The sequence below is a fragment of the Marmota marmota genome, unplaced genomic scaffold, assembly GCF_001458135.2.
Source record: "Marmota marmota marmota unplaced genomic scaffold, marMar, whole genome shotgun sequence".
NCBI lineage: Eukaryota > Metazoa > Chordata > Mammalia > Rodentia > Sciuridae > Marmota > Marmota marmota.
In genome coordinates this window covers 28,643,496-28,663,253 of record NW_026000174.1, presented here as the reverse complement: position 1 = coordinate 28,663,253, position 19,758 = coordinate 28,643,496, and the positions used below count along the sequence as shown (strand labels likewise).

Sequence of the window (19,758 nt, the reverse complement as noted above, 5' to 3'; positions counted from 1 at the left end):
GTTTTAATAAGGTTGTGAGTTAGGTGATGCATGATTATGATACTTGTCACACAGGTAAGGTAAATTGTGGTTCTTACGGGTAAAATGATTTGCCCACAACACTGTAGCTATTAATTAGCAAAGCCAGAACCAGAATCCAGGTCCCCTTACACATAACTCAGTGTTGTTTTTGTAAACTCATAGTTGAAATATTTACTGAATGGGCTGAGACTAAGTAAATCTTTTGATAATGAGACATAAATCTTCCTCATTGAAATTTGGGATATGAGGATCTCTACAGCAGCCTATTCTTATTTTGTGTCAGGATGACTTCTTCAGGGATTCAGAGATTTTCACCTCAAGTCAGAGAGAAGTAAATCATTTCCAGCATATGAATGTGAAGAACATCCTTTGACTGGATCTTTATTGTTGTGAGATGAGAGAAAAAGTTCAACACAAAGATAAATAATAGACCTGACCTTGAAATGGCCCTCCTATAATTCACTTCTTCATTTTTTTTCGGAACACATTTGTTTACTGTACAGATAATTGTGAAGGACAGAGATGACTATTCTTATAGTGCTATACTTAGACTTCAGCAGATGGGCTGAAGCAATAGCACCTGTAGTCTTTGTTGTCCAGATGACATTGGATAGAAATGGTCTTTTTATCAGAAAAGCCCCAAGACTAAATGTGTGTGTGTATGTGTGTGTGTGTGTGTGTGTGTGTATTTTAATGTCCTAAAAAGTAACTGATTTGTTAAATTTTCCCATTGATAGCCTTGGGATTTTTTCCAGACTCACACATATATGTACATTCACTGCACATCTAAGACACGTGATGTGAGCGTGATTGTAGTCTGGTTTCCTTTGTCCCTTCCGACTATGTGAGGTGTACACATATGCACACACAAACACACATGCCCATATACATGTGCCATGAAAATGCTTAATGCCACTGGGCCTCAAGCAAGTGGACATTAAAATTTGCCACAGAAGCTGAAATTAGCACTCATCAAATAATTGTCCTTTAAAAAAATTTTTTTGTTGTTGTTGTTGTTTCTTTAGTTGTGGTCAGACATAATACCTTTATTTTATTTTTATGTGGTGCTGAGGATTGAACCCAGGGCCCCACACATGCTAGGCAAGCGCTCCACTGCTGAGCCACAACCCCAGCCCAAATAATTGCCATTTTTTGTGTAGAATTGGAAAACTTATTCAAAGTATTTCATTTTGCTCACAGTAAAATGCAAGATATCAAAGAACATTAGTCAATTTCATTTTGAATCTTTTCCCTCTGTGTTGCATGAAATATAATAAAAGCAAATATTTACTCTCACTTTATTGGAGCCTTTGTATTTACGTGAAAACTGTTCCCACACCCGTGGCTTAGCTATCTTGAGGATAGGGAGCGAAGAGCAGTGGGTACTGGGGGTGGGGTAGGGAGGGGGCCATTCTTCTCTTCGTAAATAACTGAGGTTGTATGATGAGAAGAATGCTTCATTAGCCAGCCAGCAATTGGGGAATGGAGAACACTGAGAACATTCCTCCTGCCCCCTCGCTCCTGCAGTGGACACACAAACATATACACACAGAGGTCACTAAAGCACACATGGAGCTTCGTAGATTTTTTTGTTTCCTTCTAAAAAAGAAACAGTTTTCCTAAAAGGGCACACCAAATATAATAGGGTGCCGGGGTACACATTCCTGCCTTCCCACTACATTCTCTTATCCCTATCCTCCACACCACACCACTCCTCCAGAGAAAGCAAGGCCATATACAGACTGGGGAAACAACTAGAAGAGGTATCTCCCCCAGTAGATACACAATTGGAATCTAGGAACCTTCATCTGTGAGAAAACGGGTAGCAAGAACCCATGTAGACTTGAGTGGTGGGCTGTCCTCCAAGGACTAAAAGGGACAAGCACAGTTTGGTTGCCCTGGCTTTCTGTGTTCTATGCATAGTATTGTATAGCTTTCCCAACAAATATGCCCCTTCCTTATTCAGAAAATGCAGAATTCCACAGGAGAGTGGAGAGTAATTCTTTTTATGAATTTATCCTCACTAGCCTTTAATAATGCATCCTGTATACGCAGATATCCTGTCCAGTCTCAACTCCCCTGCCCTGTTTGGAGATCAGGATACAGTGATGAAAGCCATTCAGGAGGCTCGGAAGATGCGAGAACAGATCCAGCGGGAGCAACAGCAGCAACAGCCTCATGGTGTTGATGGGAAACTGTCCTCCATGAATAATATGGGACTTAATAACTGCAGGAATGAAAAGGTAAAACTGGTTTCTCTCCTTCACTGATTCTGCTAGACCCATTGGCTTACTGTCATCTGTTCTTTCAAGATTCCCAAATATCAACTTTCAGCCCAAATTTGGGCTTCTAGCTTGAGGGCTATCTTGTATTTTACTCAAATTTGTCATGTGTCCCATTTACTGCTGATTAACAAACACACAAGACATGCTTTCCCACACAGTGTGGGACCTGCCTATTGATGTCTTTCTGTCACATTATGAAATGTATCTTAAAATAAAGTGTATATATTATGTTATTAGAATAAAAACAGAGATTGGCATATTAAAAAAAGCATATGTGCTCATGATTAAGGCTAATAAGATACCATAACCATTGAAATTAATACTGATTTTCCAGTCACACAGGGCAAAAAAACAAAACAAAGCGATTTGTAAATTCATTCACTTATCTTTTTGTTTCATCAAATAATTTATCCAGTGCCTATTCTGTGATAGACTCTATGAGTAAATCTGAAAAGTTTTTGCTCTAGGAGAGCTTACATTCGAGCATGGGAACAAGACAATGATGAAATAAGAAATTAAATATGCAGTGTAATGTTAGGAGGTGAATAAATGCCATGAGAGAAACTAGAAGCAAGAGAAGGGTGTTTATTTTAGATGGAGTGGTAATGACTCTCAGAGGAAGTGACATTGATTAGAGACCTGAGTGAAGCAATGGTGACCTATGAGGAACAAGAGGAAGGTTTTTCAGGCAACAAGAACAATAAGCATAGAAGCCAGTGGGATGACAGGGAAGAGTCAGCAGGGGGATGCAAATAAAAAGTGATAGCCCAGACAGAGCATATTAGACCTGGTGGGCCCTGGAAAGGCTTTTCATATTATCCTAAGTGTAATGGGCATCCCTAGACTGGTTATGTTCAGGATGTTGACATGATCTGGTTTATATATAAGAGGATCCATCATTGTGCTTTCTGTGGGAAAACAGACTGTAGGAGGTGAAGCATGGAAACAAGCAGAGTAGCTGAGGCTATTCTAGTAGATGGGGTAAAAAATTCTGATTATCTGATAGGATGAAACATGACTATTTTTTTTAAGACTCAAAAATACTTTCCCAGTGCTATATTATGAAAGTTTTTTTAAAAAAAAAAAAACAACATGGAACTATATGGGTACAAATGAGTAGCATGATGGGCAATGTCTTAGGTAACTGTTTTAGAGTAAGATCTTTAAAAAATATTTCTATTCAAACAAGACTGGGAATATAGCTTATGAATTCAGGGCCAAGAGCCTCTTCCTCATTTCAGTGCTTGCTAATTCTAGCATGTGGCAGAGTCTCCATTCATCTGAATAAAACTTGTAGTTCCTCCAATTCCTAAAAGGATTTTTAAATTTGCACATGAAAAAAAGTCAGAAGTATGTGATTCTATGTGCTGCAGGCATTTGAATACATACCCGTAACCAGGGTGTTTATTTTTTAATATGTTTTCTTGTGTTTCCTTCTTACAAGATACAGTGATATGAGAGTCTGGAAATGTGGGTGTATTCGTTTCCTCAGGATACTTTGACAAATGACCACAAACTCAGTTGCTTCACACAACAGAAATGTATTTCCTCTCACTTTGGAGAAAATCCAAATGGGACTCCCAAAGTGTGTATGTGATCAAAGCCCTTACACAGATTAGGAAGTTTAGCTCTGAAAGAGTGTTGACTTCTGAAAGCTTAGTAAAGAATATGGTTTTACCCTCAGTTACCACTGCACTGAGTTACTCATGTTAACATCATGTATATATGTTTTTCTTGTGTTCTTTTAGCATGGAGTGTATCCCTACCATTTTCTTGATAAACTTGAGGGCCTGTTTGCTCTTGGAGACCTCGAATAGCTCCAAGTTGTATCACTTATTTGGAGCAAAGACACCCCTTTCTGGGGTGGGGGGCATACCCAGGATTAAACTCAGGAGTACTAGATCACTGAGCCACATCCCCAGCCCTATTTTGTATTTTATTTAGAGACAGGGTCTCACTGAGTTGATTAGTACCTTACTTTTTGCTGAGGCTGGCTTTGAACTCGTGAACCCCTGCCTCAGCCTCCGAAGCTGCTGGGATTACAGGGATGTGCCACCACACCTAGCCATACATGCCTTTTATGTATAAATGGTGGTTGGTCTTTTGGTGTCTAGTTAATCATCTACATGCTGGTTCCTCCTTCTGCTCAATAAATATGTGCCTCATTCCCTTTTAAATGCCTTATCCCATTTTGGAACCGTGGCAGTGGGTTCACAAGGCAAAGGCCCTCTTTAAGAGCTTCCTAAGTAGATGGATATGGGTAGTGTATGGCTTCAGGACTAAAGAGAAAGAAGAAAGCTTCATTCCTAAATATCTCTGCCACTCTGATACCAGAGATACACAGTAATTTTTTTTTTCACCAAAGATAGTTTTCTGCTCAGTGAAAATACCATGAAATAATAACAAATTCAATTTTTGTGTAAATAACTGCTTTATGACATAGGTAAGTGAAAAGTTTTGGCATGGAATACCAACTGGAAAATTGGGTGAAAAGCAAGAGAATGGGTACATGTACCATCCCAAATCTTACAGTTTTGCCAAGTGTTAATCCTAAAATTACTTTGAGAAAAGTTCAGTGATTTTTAACATTCATTATTTTTATTTTTATTTATTTATTTTGAAATGAAAGTTGCATTCTTACTGAAAATTCTAATAATACAGAAAGAGGTATGGTGAAAAGTTAATAATTCTCTTTATCCCATGAAGTTCCATTAATTACTCAGAAATTTTCTTTGAGTAGTAACAATCATTAGTGAGTCAGAAAATTTCTTGGCATAGTCAAGCAAGTGTTAAGAAGTTTAAGGGAGTATATTCTCATTCAGAACAGTTGTCACTGAGTTATCATTTATACACAATGTGCTATTTGGCAAATTGATAAACCTTTCTGAGCCTCAATTTCTTCATCTATAAATGAAGGTAATCATTGAAGTTATAATATAAGATATATGTGATTGCACCTGGCTTAACTCCTGCTACAGAGTAGGTGCTGCCTGAACTTTTTCTCCATACTATTACCTAAATAATAAATGACCCTTGAACATATACAGCAAATTCAGTTGTCCTCCCTTATCTTCAAGGGATGTGCCATGGACAATACCAAACCCCATATATACTATTTTTTCTGTGCAGACACATCTATGATGAAATTTAATGTAGAAATCAGGCACAGTAAGAGATTAACAACAGTAACCAGTCATAAAATAGAACAATGATAATAATATACTGTAATAAAAGTTATATGAATGTGCTCTCTCTGAAAATATTATACTTACCCTTCTTTTTGCAATGATGTGAGATATGATATAATGGCTATATGATGAGATGAAATAAAGAGAAGGCATAGGCATTTTTAGGGTTCTATATAAGGATTACTTGAACACAAGCACTGTGTACCTGGGTAGCAGATCTGATAACAGAGATGGCTATTAAGTGACTGATAGACAGGTAGTGTTCCAGCATACCATGGATACACTGAACAAAGGAATGATTCAAGTCCTGCAATGATTCAAATCTATGATGAGATTTCATCATAGAACCCAGAATTGTGTGCAATTTAAAACTTATGAATTGTTTATTTCTGGAATTTCTTATTTAAGATTTTCACACCATGGTTGACTGCAGGTAACTAAAAATCTGGAAAGCAAAACTGCAAATAAGGAGGGGATTACTGTATAGTGTATGTTTCTTTTCATCTGTAAAAATTTTCTTATATACAAACTGAAGAGGATGTTCAGTCCTTCTTGATACCCAATTTCTTCATGGTGGTCAAGACATTGGGACATTGCTTAACTAATTCCTCTGATGTCCTCCTGGCCTAGATGTGTTTCCCTACCCTCCCCCGCTTTTTTTTTTCCGTAAACTTGAGGGCCTGCTTGTCCTTGAAGACCTTGAGTAGCTCCATGGCACATCTCTTATATGGGGCAAAGTTACATATACCTTTAAAATCATATCCCATATGTACCTTGTATACTTGGTGACACTATTATAATAAATACCATTAACCTCAAACAACAAAAATCTGTTTCTTGCTGTTCCATAGGCCATATGTCCAAGATCAGGCTGATAGTATGGTCAGGTTCTTGTGAGGGTCCTTTTCTTGGTTTGCCAATGGCCACCATCTCACTATATCTTCACATGAAGTTTGCCTCATCTTCTTAGGCACTAATTCCATCATCATCACCTCATCTAGTCCTAATCACTTCTGAAAGACCCACCTCCAATTACCATCAAATTAGGGATTAGAACTTCAACATATGGAATCTGAAAAGACAAAGAAATTTAGTCCATAGCACCAAATATTTTTGAGTTTGTATCATCAATTGATGTTGAAGTTCAAATGTAAACACTATTAACTTTAAATTCTGCAGATTAATTTTAAGTATTTCTCATTGACTGTTCTTAATTCATTTGGGAGGAAGAAGTCTTAAGATTAGAAATGATGTAACATTATTTTGCTTTGGAAGACATGGAACAAAGATGAGGGATTAGGTTAGCATTGAAAAGATCCAAATTTGACCTAAAATTTATGCTGAATATTACCGAGCCCCTGAAAGTAAATTGCAGAGTAGTTTCTCCAGAACCAAGAAATCCTGGGAGTCATTGACTCAGTAGATAACTGTACTGGGCTTGATTTTAGGAAACTAGAAAAGTTCATTATATTAAGGGATATTGTGTTCCTGAGCCTCCCTTCACACATTCTCCCTCCTGAATAATGTCACTGTTCTGAACATACATTTTGTGATTCTGTAAGTTTTGTTTAGTATGCATAGTGTAGATATCAATCCTTCCTTATTAGGTTAGTTGTGGTTAGAAGAATAAATTAAGAACATTACTTTAGGACCCCTGTGATGGTATCTTTGGATCTCTTATGATTAAAATACCCATCTTAATTCATGAGATTCCATGGGGCACTGTGTCTTTTCCTGAGAATTAGATTTTCTTTTGAGTCAAAAGAATAAGTATATGACGTGCAATAAAAACTAGAAAATGGATTGTGACAAATTCAGTTTGTCTTCAAAATTGGCCACCTTGGAACTATTATCTCAGTTTCCTTAAATGTAAAAACCCATAAATTAGATTTTTGAATTTGTTTTTTATAATCCATAATACAGTTTTAGATAGTTTTTTAGTGTGGCTGTCATAAAGCCTCATAATTTATTAAGCTTACCTCTCTCTCTTACAAAGGAATGTGGACATTCTTTACAAGAGAATGTGACCCACACTTGGGTTCCCTGGGAAGCAGGCCATGAGATGGACATTAGTGGCAGGCTTGTTTGGGAGTGCTTTTGGGGTTTCCACCTGTGGCAGGGAGACGACCAAAGCAGGACTGGGCAGAGAGAGAGTTTCTGCTTTGGTAAAGTCTCAAGTAAGGCCTCACCTCGGGCAACCCTTTGGCCATTCAGAATCGTCTCAATGGGGTGAGAGGGTGAGCTTTTGTATACTTGTTTCAGCCAGTGCTTGGATGAGAGCTACCCTGGGAAGAGGACATGACCTTGGGTGAGGCGACTGTCTTCAGTTAAGGCAATGCCAAAGAGGGCCGACAGCTGAGGGCTAGCTACCAAGAACAGACAGGATAAATCTTCCAGTTCTGAAGGGGGATCTGGGCAGTTCATTGCAGTGACCACTGTTGCAAGTTACATTTGGTAACATGAGATATGTATGAGACAGATTTGTACCATATCATCAGTGTGGGCTGACATTTACTACCCAGGCATAGGACGCCTGTGTCTTTATACCACATATAGGCTCACTTATGTGTCCACATATATACATAATTACCCATGGTGTGTTTCACTTTATTGGGCAAATCCTTGTTTGGGCACTTTAAAATAAAACATTGTTGACTTGATCGGCCAGAACGGCACCAATGGAGTTGTTCTGGTTGGCTGTGTTATGAGATATTTAGGGTCTGTTAAATATATAGACTGTGGGGACAATAGACTGTAACAGCACCTTAGGAGCTGTTATGCTCCATCATTTTAACATAACCTCTGTGCATGTCCTGCCAGCAGAAGTCTGAGTTACTGCCCTGGTTTTAGCTTTCCGCACCAATACCACCAGCCTTCTCCATCCCTAAGTATCAGTGCAATTAGATCATATGATATGTTAATTGCTTACCAAATTTTGTTGTTTTGACATCTTTCTATAGAGAATATTTTAGTTGTGACAATACACAGCAGAATATTAATCAGCTGCTTCTAAATGTCCTCAGAGCTAAGTTAAGGGCATCTAGATAAAAAGAGAGGGTGAGATAGGGTTGGGCCTTCTTAGTTAACTGATCTGATTGAAGTGTGTTCTGTATCTTTTCTGACCTTGATATTTGAATGCTGACTCTGCAATTGGTTAGAGCAACATTCTTGCATAAGTATTATGTGCCAGCAGGTTACATACCATTCGCAGCTGTTCATAAATAGGCAAATGACCCATCTATATCCATGTGGCCTGAGCTGCTATTCCCCTCATCTTCTGAGAATTGCTTGAGAAAATGCTTGACCTCTCTAGATGTCAAAATGAACTATTGTGGACACAACTGTCACACTTTACCTGCTGCCCAAGTATATGGGTGGGATTAAACTACAGTGTGGAAGAATTGGAGAGAACATCACATTTGATCTGGTGCAATTGCTTCCACTTACATTTGGGGAAACTGAGATCTATTGAAAGAAAATGACTTACCCACAGTTACAGTGGATTCATGACAGAGAAGGAATTAAATCTCAGCATTCTTAATTTCTAGGTAATAGTATTTCCATTTATAGAACAGTATTAAATTCCATGATATCTTTAAGCCTGTTATCTATAAATGTAGTTTTTACATTGGTGATTTTTTTTAAAGATAGAGTGAGAGAGGGAGGGAGGGAGAGAGAGAGAAAGAGAGAGAATTTTTAATATTTACTTTTAGTTTTCGGCGGACACAACATCTTTGTTTGTATGTGGTGCTGAGGATCGAACCTGGGCCACATGCTTGCCAGGTGAGCGCACTACCGCTTGAGCCACATCCCCAGCCCTACATTGGTGATTTTTAACCTTTCATGGAATGAAGCAAGAAATAAGCACAGGCTGTGAAGCAGAAAAGTGCTAAGTTCCCTGCTTTCTATATCCTTGTCATTTCTGTACATTTTTCACTTTCTGTCTGGATAGGCATTCTTCCCTGCCATGATGTACCCTGGTTCTGGCTCTGGAAAGATAATAGTCAGGAAACAGAAGGTTGAATGATGCCCATACAGACAAAGGAACAAAGGAAGAGACTAGGTCAGGAGCAGCAGGAGAACGACAGGTCATCTAGTAGATTAAAGAGAACATGGATTCTGGTGGTGGTACACTCCTGTAATCCCAGTGGCTTTGGAGGCTGAGGCAGGAGGATCACGAGTTCAAAGCCAACCTCAGCAAAAGCAAGATGCTAAGCAATTCAGTGAGATCCTCTCCGTAAATAAAATACAAAATAGAGCTGGTGATATGGCTCAGGGGTCGAGTGCCCCTGAGTTCTATCACCAGTACTCAAAAAAGAAAGAGAGAGAGGAAGAACATGGATTTTGAAGTTGACCAATTTGGGTCTCAGTTCTCCCTGTGCTCTTTTCTTACTGTGTTACCTAAATGAATTACCCAACCTGTCTGAGTTCAATGACCATATCTATAAAATGGAGGTAATTATCCTTTCCTTGAAGGGTTGTTTTAAGGAAAAGTTATATACAGTGTACATGCCTTGCCCAAGAGATGCTCAACTAACATAAATTTGTTTCTTACTTTATCATCTGTCCAGTGACAAATAGATCAACTTGTTCTTTAGAACCACAATGTTGTAAGACAGAGCTAAGTCTAGTAAAATGGTAACACACAGTTTCATACAAAGCCAACATATGTGTTTTTCTTTTTCATTCTTAGAGTATCTTGTATATATTAGCTACCTGCTAGGATACGGCATGTAGTAATAATGTTTAAATATGATTATGTTAAAGTGCTAGGGAGCCTTTGTCCCTACTAATTTAATGTATTATTTAATATAATTCCACAAAAGCATAATCCAGTGTGATTTTTAAAAAATACTTAAAACCTGATGCTTGTTAACAACATGTATTTATCATGCCAAAATGGTATTTTTTCAATCAAGTAAAATAGGAAAATAATTATCCAATCATTGAGAAAAATTGTAAACTTGTTCTTATTTAGTCGAAAAGCTGTTGTTCAGTTTTTACAAGTGTAGATTCTTGCTCCTCATCCATATTTACCAAATATCAGAATAGTGCATCAGTATTATACTGATGTAACACTGCCCCCTCTTATTAGAAAAGAAAAACATACTGGATATCTTCAGCTTCTCATTGTCAATTGCCATAGCTCCTTGTTATTTATACAATTGATTCAGATATTCATTGTTGCATGACAGGATAAGTTTAGACAGAAGATCAATATAGCTGTACGATAATAAATGAAAGGGGCTTGTGAGCAAATTATTTAGCAACGTGTGTTTGGAATGAATGAGCTCTTTATACAGCTCACAGACTAGTGAGCTTTTGTTGTTTTCAAAGATATACATAGTACTAATTAATCAGGGTTATCATTTTTATGAGCAGTTGACAAACATGTTTACTTGCAGTACTTATCTATGTCAGTCTCTTTCCAAGATGACAATAATGGGTGTTGTGAGGAATGTGGAGCATATTAGAAGTTGTACAGCAAGGGACCAATTCTAATTTTAATCATCCTCATTTGCAAATCAGAGCAGTAGTCAGTTTTAACAATCTGTGTAGTACTTGACAAGGCAGATTTTTGTAGTGCTTCTATGCTTCAAAACTATTATTACATATATTATCTCTCTTAAAGCTTTCCAAATCCAGGGATGTAGGTAGGATTGCTATTCCTGTTTCACAGATGAGGAAACCAAGACCAGCTCTTGATCACTTCACTCCAGCATTCCCTCTCTCCATCATCTCATTTGTCCCCTACAATTCTATGAGATTGATAGAGCAATTTTACTTAAAATCAAAGCCAAGAAATACATCTGAGTTCCAAACATCAATTTTAATGAAGTGAATGTTAAAATCATGAGCCAAAGAAGTCTACCTAGACATATGTGCTTCCTGCATATTTCTTTGAAATAAATAGCTATGCTTATACTTGTGATAGTGTTTTTCTAAAAGAACATACACAGATCAAAAATGCTATAAAGTTAGGAAAAAAGCAATGTAAGTTTTATTAATGTTGGATTTTGCATTTGAACCAATAATATTGGGCAGCTATGCTGTGTAGTCTGTGGGCTCCTGGCTGAATGTAATCATTAAGTTCTTTTTATTTCTGTTGTCAGGGCTACTTGATTGGTTGCCTAGCTACTAGTTTAAGACCTAATTCATTAAAAACAAAACAAAACTTGTTTGGCTCTTTTCTTCTTTGGATTTTAAACAGAAGGAATGGTAAGAATTTATACAGGTTAACAAGGTTCAAGATACTTTTTAAGGATAGAGGTGGAGGTGGGCGCAAACATGAAAGTTTTAGGTGTTTTTGTTGTGTGTGTGTGTGCTTGAGACAGGGTCTCTCTGTGTTGCCCAGGTTGACCTTCAACTTGTGATTCTCTTGCTTCAGCCAATAGAGTAGTTGGGGTTACAGGCATGTACCACAACATCCAGTCTAAAATTTTAGTTTTGTTTGCAAGTGTTTTGAGTCAAATGCCACATCCAGTTAATATATCTCCCAGGGAAAGGGTTAAAATTCAATAATTCTACATACATTTTCTGGAAGTTGTTGGTTTGGGTACATATGGAACATATTTACTAATTACAAGCATTTTATGGACCTAACCTCCCACTATGGCAGGTACTTTGTAATTTTTCCTTCTCCTGGATCTAATTTTTTCATCTTTCTAAACAGTTGTTTTCAACATTCTTGGTCTTAAAAATTATTAAAGTCCCTAAACAGTTTTGATTTATGTGGTATATATCTAGCAATATTTATCATTGTATATACTAGATATTAAAACTGAAAATAAGAGGATTTGTTTTAAATAACAATAATAGATGCATTAGATATTGATATAGATAATAATATCATTGAATATTCACTATATATTTCAAAATAATAAAACAAAAGGATAGCTTTGTTTTACTTTTTTAATTTTTTGGTTCCAGGGATTGAGCCCAGGAGTGCTTAACCACTCATCTACATCCCCAGCTCTTTTTTTTTTTTTTTTTTTTTTTTGAGACAGGCTTTTGCTGAGTTCCTTAGGGCCTCACTACATTTCTGAGGTTGGCCTCAAACTTGTGATCCTCCCGCTTCAGCCTCCTGAGTTGCTGGGATTATAGGCATGTGACACCATGGCCAGCATTTTGTTTTACATTTAAAAAATCTTTTTAATGTTTGGCTTATTAGAAAACAGCTAGAATCTTGTATCTGCTTTGGTGTTCTAATTTTATCATTGCCATTTAGCTTCATGAGTACCATTTTACACTCAAGAAAGAAAAGGAATGAAAGGGCAAATGATGTCTCAGTATTATTGTGATAATAATTTTGGTTTAGTGGAAGCTTTCAAAGTGAATTTAGATTGTTAAGGGGCCTTCTTTGAATATGTGCTGTTCTAGATCATACCATACGTATACCTGCATTAATATGTTAATTGCATTCTCCTTAATTTAAAAAAGTTTTCACTGTTCAAACACTGTTATGTTTAGAAATAACTAGAGATTTTATTCTACTCGAAGTAAGGAAAAAAGCAATTAATAATTGCCTTGATGAAAAAGAGATTTTGAGTGGTTTGAGGTGATACCTGTAGTATAAAAACATGAAAACTAAATAGGCAAGATAGTGGGAAAGAAAAATTAATGGCAGGAAAATAAGGTAAATATTATAAAGGTTAAAGGCACAAAAGTTCTTGTCATTCATATTTGCTTAATTGCTAACAGGGGGGTCACAGACTTGATTGTGAGCTTCCTGGTAACCAAGTTAAATGGAAATATATTACAATATCAGCAGTATTTCTACTACATATAAAAAATAGCTTCTCAAGAGAAACCTGGATTTTCTCCTATGAGTCCTCATAAAACTTGAGACATACGTGAGAATGTTCCTCAGTATTCAGTTGGAGAACTACAATAATTTTGCAGGGCTGTTTCTTAACAAAGCTTTTACCTATCTTTTGGATCAGTTTTTACTTAGCTTTTTATTTTTTGGGCCTTAGTTTAGGTAATGTGGCTGATACTGCATTTTTTTATGCTCTGTCCCATGGAGATGCTTTTTTTTTTTTTTTTCAATTCCATTCCATTTTTTTAAATTATGTATTTACTACACATTGAACGTATGTAGTGGAAAGTTCATCAATGTTCAATCCTGGCTTTATCACTTATTAAGTTAATATCTCAGCCTCAGTTTCCACATATGTAAAAATGTCAGGATTTGAGAGCTAAATGTTACTGTATCCAACCTCCTACTAAATTATATCATATACATATTAGGCAGTTAATTAAATGTTTCCTCCCTCCCTTCTGCTTTCTTCCTTTCTTCTATCTCCCTCCTTCCCTCCACCTCATGCTTCTTCCTTTCCTTCCTACTTTCTCCCATCCACTTGATTAAGATTATCCTAGGGTGGGGATGTGGCTCAAGCGGTAGCGCGCTCGCCTGGCATGCGTGCGGCCCGGGTTCGATCCTCAGCACCACATACAAAAAACAAAGATGTTGTGTCCGCCGAAAACTAAAAAATAAATATTAAAAAATTCTCTCTCTCTCTCACTCTCTCTTTAAAAAAAAAAAAAAAAAAAAGATTATCCTAGAAATAGTCATAGTTTCTAAGCACAGGGATTGTTGTGATTATGTGATAGAGAAAACCATATGAGGGGTCTTTCCCATACTGACACATAATTGGTTGAAAGTCAGGCTAAAACAGATCTTTGCCAGGGATACTGTAAACTTTATCTTTTTAGATGATTGTGAGTCACTGAAGATGTCTGCGGATCAGGCACATTTAATATGAAATACATTTTAAGAAGAATCCAAGTACTGATCCGGGGAGACCCTTAGAGAGGCGTGAAAGAGTGAAAAGACCATGTGTTTTAGACTCAGAGTAACCTGGATTTCAGGTTTTGCATCTGTGACTTGCTATCTCTGTGACCTTGCTGAGCCCAGGGGTGATTGTCTGTGATTAATTATACTTAGTTCCCTTAGCTGTTGGAGGATTAATCAACAAACTGTAGCCTGTTCCCTTCTCATTTGTAGGATTTCCAAGACCTTTTCTGTAGGTAGAACTGTATTTTAAATTTATTGTTTTTGTTCTTTTGTTTTGTTGTTGTTGTTGTTTTGGTACTGGTGATTGAACTCAGGTGCGCTGAACCACTGAGCCATATCCCCCACCCATTTTATATTCTTTATATTGAGATACGATCTTTCTAATTTGCTTAGGGCCTCACTAAATTATGGAGGCTGGCCTTGAATTCACAATCCTCCTGCTTCAGACTCCCAGGCTGCTGGCATTACAGGCATGTGCCCTCGAACCTGGTTTCCATTTGAAATTTATTTAAACCCACCTTAGACCTTTTTGCATTCCTACCCTTGCTGAGCACAGAACCTGTAAACTTTTCTAGTAGATACACAAAGTGTATATATCACAAACTTAGTATCAAATAACTTAACACTGTATTGTCCCACATAAAGAAATTGATAAATTATTCATGAAAAACATTCAACCTCCAAATTAGGTCGATTCCTATTAGGTGGACTTTAGAATCCACTTGATGTTGCAAACAATTTTTAAATATTTAAGTTGCAAGGAAAAAATCAACATACATGTTGTTAGGAATTTCCAGTTTTTTTAAATAAACATCAAAGAAAAATATATATGTAGTTATGATTATCATCAAAACAAAATATTAGGCCTGAAGTGTTTTTGAAAGTAAGACTAAGACTGTTTAAATGACAAATTGTATTTTTTAAAGCCCAGTAAAACTTGAACATTTAAAGTTGGATTCAGTTTTAAATACAACCTTGTGAAGGCTGAGTAGATTCTAAACTATTTTCCTGTTTTCACTAAGCCCCTTGAGATAATACAAATGGCTCCTAAGTCTAACAAAACCTAAATTTTGATGTTTAGACTTCTCAGAAAACCATAAGCTTCCACTTGAAAATCTGCTGTTTTACTGCCTGTCCATCTTTGAACAGTAGATTTGCCTGGATTTGCTGTGCTAGGAGGAAGGTGCTCCCTTCGAAGCTGGGTGAACTTTCTTCAAATTTCAATGTCTCATTTCATGGGTGTTGGCTTCCATAGGTTCTGAAGATTTTCCTCTGGGATTTTTGCCCTGAAGACTAGGAACCTAATGTCTGATCTGTCCATAGATTTCTGGGGGACTCTGCAAAAATGTCTTAATCAGTTTCTTTCCTTACAGAATCATAGGTTGACTGCATTTTCCCTAGTCCAGTGATGATAGATCTTTTCCTCTCAGAGGTGTAAATTAGGAACCTTTTCATTTTTATGAAAGTAAAAACGTGTAAGTTTAGCATTTTCTCACAGAAACACCATTACCCAGCACTTCTTTAAGCCATCACACTATAAGAATAGTTACATTAGAACTAAAAGAGTCTTTCCAGATCATTTTGTACAGCCCCTCATTTTATAGATGAGGAAACTGAAGCAGAGGGACATGTAGCAATTGTTTACATCCAATTATAAGGTATTAATGAGACTGGGACCAGAACCCCATCTTCCTGTCATGCCATCCTATGTGCTTTCCAGATTCCAAGCCAATGTTCAGGTGGTCCTAAGATGATTATGGTGGTGACTGTGAAGTATCATATGGTCACAAAGTGCTAAATTCACTCTAGTGGTGCTGATTTTGTTATATATTATAATCTTTGCAATAATGATGCTGCATTTTGTGGTATGTTGTATATGATAACTTGACTGATCAGAATATATGATTAAATGGAACACTGGTTTTCCAGGCATGCCTGTACATATTAGGTACTTGACATAATATTAACTGATTTAAGTTGATGCTTATAATAGAACTTTCTATACTTTTATTTTATATGAAATGTTACTTCCGGATAATTCCATTTTTTAAAAAGACTTACTTGTCTTTCTAGCAGTTGATGAGGTAGATAATATAATCACTCTTTACTTTAGAAAGCTTAGTTGCCAGTTGCAAACTTATCAGGGGAGTTAATTGCTTACAGAATATTTCTTTACATTTGTCAATTATTCTCCATTCTAATAGCCCTCCTTCCACCTAGAATTTTTTATTATTCCCCTTGCAGAAATGAGGATGAGGTTCTAAGAGCTCAAACCATTTGCTAACAGGTACCAGTTAGTGTTCAAGTTGAGGCTCTGCAGAGTCACTGTTTTCAAATCCCACATTGTTTCCACAGTAGCTGATGAACTTCACTTTCATCCCAATGCCAGTCTCTGCCTATGTGTCCTGGTGAATGCTGAATATGGCTCCACATGAGTGTACTGTGTGCATGTGAGTGAACCATGGGTTGTGTATCTCTGTGCAGGTTTATGTGTGTCTTTTTCATTGTGTGTGAGTCTGTCTGGGTGTGTGGCTCCACTTCTGTGTACGTGTTTTGTGTGGTTGTCTGTCCATGCATCTGTTTATGTCTTTGGGAATGGGTTCCTGCTCTTGGTCTAACTGTGTGCATCTGTGTCTGTGCATTTGTTCATGTCTGTCTGTGTCAGTGTTTCAGTCTGAATGTGTCTATCTGTGAGTATGTGTATCTGTAGGTATGTCTGTAGATCCTTGTCTGTGTTATTGTCCAAATCCATGTGTCAGTCTATCTGTCTGTGTCTGTTGACCTGGGAGTGGATGACGGCATCTGTCTGTAAGTCCCTGGGTCTGTGTTCTACTCTTGATAGTTGTAGATATTGCTATACTTGATTATTTTTCATTTTCTGCTGGAAGGCCTAGTTTATGCCTATGAAGAATAAACATGAAAAGTCTGCGCATGGTTGTACCTTATGCACTCTTTCCTTCAATGTTTCCCTCTCAACATTGTCTTGAATCTTGAATCTGATTGTCAGCAATGTGTCATTGGTAGCACTCTGACAGAGGTCTGCTTTTAGTTAAGATCAATTGCAGTGGTGACATTTGCAACCAAGATTAGAATTTCCCAAAGTACTATCTTCCCATTATGGATTGAAATACTTGCTTATATTTTTGGTAGAACCCTGATTTGCCCTTTATGTCTTTTTTTTAAATAAATGATAAATGATGTCAACAGCATTGGTTCTGAGAAAAAAAAAACACAAAGAATGCCTTGTATAATGCATTGTCCAGTGTCATTAGTTTCCTTTTTTGGCTATAAGATTCCCTCTAGTTCTCATCAAAGAAAATCACTCTAAATTATTCTCTTCTCTTATTGATAATCAACATAATTTTTATGAAAAGAGAAACCATGACTTTTGGATCCTCTTGCATATGTTGATAGTAATATATCAACATTAAAATTAATCTCAATTTTCCATCTGTAAAATGGGAACAATTTAAAGAAATACTTTGGTGAACTCCAACATTAAATATATATATCATTGATTTATTAAGACTTTTCTATTCTGTTAAGAACATGAGTCCTCTGATCTTAGTAACATTCCTTCACGAGAGATTGGTAGCAAGTTTAATCTTTCTTACTCTAAGACCACTGATTTCAGTGCCATAAAATGATTTCCTCAGGTCTATGCAAATATCAGGAATGGAACCCTGTTAAGTCAGCCATACCTAGGTCCAAACCTCAGCATGGCAGACTAATTAATGATCCTTTCACCTCAACAACACCTTGTAGCACTAGCTGTCACCTGGGGCCTGTTACTTACTTTCAAGTGCCTTTGTTTACTCACTGGGAAGTGAAAATGATGATTACACCACACAAACTTTTGGGAAAGATTAAATAAAATAACATGTGAAGCAAGCTGAATGCAAATAAAGGTTCTTCTGGCTTCTTTGTGTTGTTTGCACCCATAAGTACATCATGGGAGTTATGTTGGAAATGCTCATTATCTGACATATGGGGTTTGTGTTAGATGCTTGACTTTCAGAGAACTATTGACTCGTCTCTTTCTGTCCTACAGTCTTATCTGGGGGACAGGATAGATACATAAAAGGGAACCTGACAGCACAGAAACAAAGTAGCAAATGTGAGAAACAAGTTGTAAGAGCAGTTAAGCTCAAGAAGACAAAGGATGCCCTGCTGATCATGGCTGGCAAGGTGGAAAGAAAGGTGCTGGGGAACAGGAAGGGCTTGAAATGCCCCAAAGAAAGGACAAACAAGGTATGCAGATGAGTGTCCAGGTGGGGCCCCAGCACAAGTGTGGATGGGGCATGTGTCCTCTCATCTGGGGAATAATGGCCAGAGGACAGTTCTAACAGGGAAGGAGCAGGCTCTGAGGGAGAGGAAAGCAGCATTCAGGTAACAGAAGCCTTAAGTCCCAGGCTGAGAAATTTGACACAGACTTGGTGTGTGTGTGTGTGTATAAGATGCAGAGATAGAATGAATAATAATGATGGAAGTGGTGGTGACTGAAGTAAATTGAGTGTATTTTGCCACACAGATAAACTTGCAGAAAGTCAACTTGTTACACAGCAACTATAGAAGTGATTGATAATTGATTCTCTATCAGTGGGAGAAACTTTAGGGATACTGGATTGTAAATACAAATTAAATTTTGAAATAACTTACAATTTGTAGGCATTTATGATTGACAAATAGTTTTATACAAAACTCTCCTTGATTTTCCCCAAAATTATGTGAAATAGACATTATTATTATTATTATTATTATTATTATTATTATTGTTGTTGTTGTTATTTGTTGTTGTTGTTGTTGTTGTTAGCTCCCATTAGAAATTAAAAACAAAAACACTGAGAATTCATGAAGGAAAGTCTGGGTTCAAATACTAGCTCTTCGCTATATAAAGTCTATGCTTTCTACTGTACCACATTGTAGGTTACTATTATCAATAACTTCAGTAACTTCAATAACTTTTTTCTGTTCCTCTACACTGAGTCTGAAATGCTCAGGCATTCATTATTCATTGATTGCACACTTATGATTAGAGACTAGATTTTTGGAAGTAGTAGTTGCTCTTGTGTAGATAAAAAATTATTTTCACCTGAGTCTTTCTGTGCTTTGAAGGTATCTGGCCTTCATCAGGCAGAAGAAATTTACATTATAGGAGGGTTACTTCTTAGTGGGCATTGGAAGAACTTTGAAGTTTCTTTGCCTCATTGAGACTTTCTCTTCTTTCTTCTATTAGGGAAGTTGTGGGTTCATTGCTCTCAGCTGTACTTCTCTGTCTCTGTCTCCTTATATGTATGAAGATTTATTACTCTCTTTCTTCCTTCTTGTTCTCTCTTTTCTTTTCTTCTCCCCCTTCCTCCCTTCCTCTTTCCTTTTCTTGTCACTACTATCCTATAGCTTACTATAGTTAAGGAGCAGTTTCTGACCACTGATAATTTTTCTCTGAACTGTTCCACTTGGAAGAGGT

At 37.0% G+C, this 19,758-nt stretch overlaps 1 protein-coding gene across 11 annotated transcripts in view; it reads left to right on the top strand.

Moving 5' to 3' along the window:
• LOC107158126 (SRY-box transcription factor 6) overlaps positions 1–19,758 on the top strand; it is a 290,105-nt gene that overhangs the window by 209,022 nt on the left and 61,325 nt on the right. For all 11 annotated transcript variants that reach the window (XM_048788408.1, XM_048788410.1, XM_048788414.1 and 8 more), the window contains one exon: positions 2,077–2,264. In XM_048788408.1, coding sequence (XP_048644365.1) covers positions 2,077–2,264 — 188 coding nt within the window. The remainder of the gene's footprint in view (positions 1–2,076; positions 2,265–19,758) is intronic.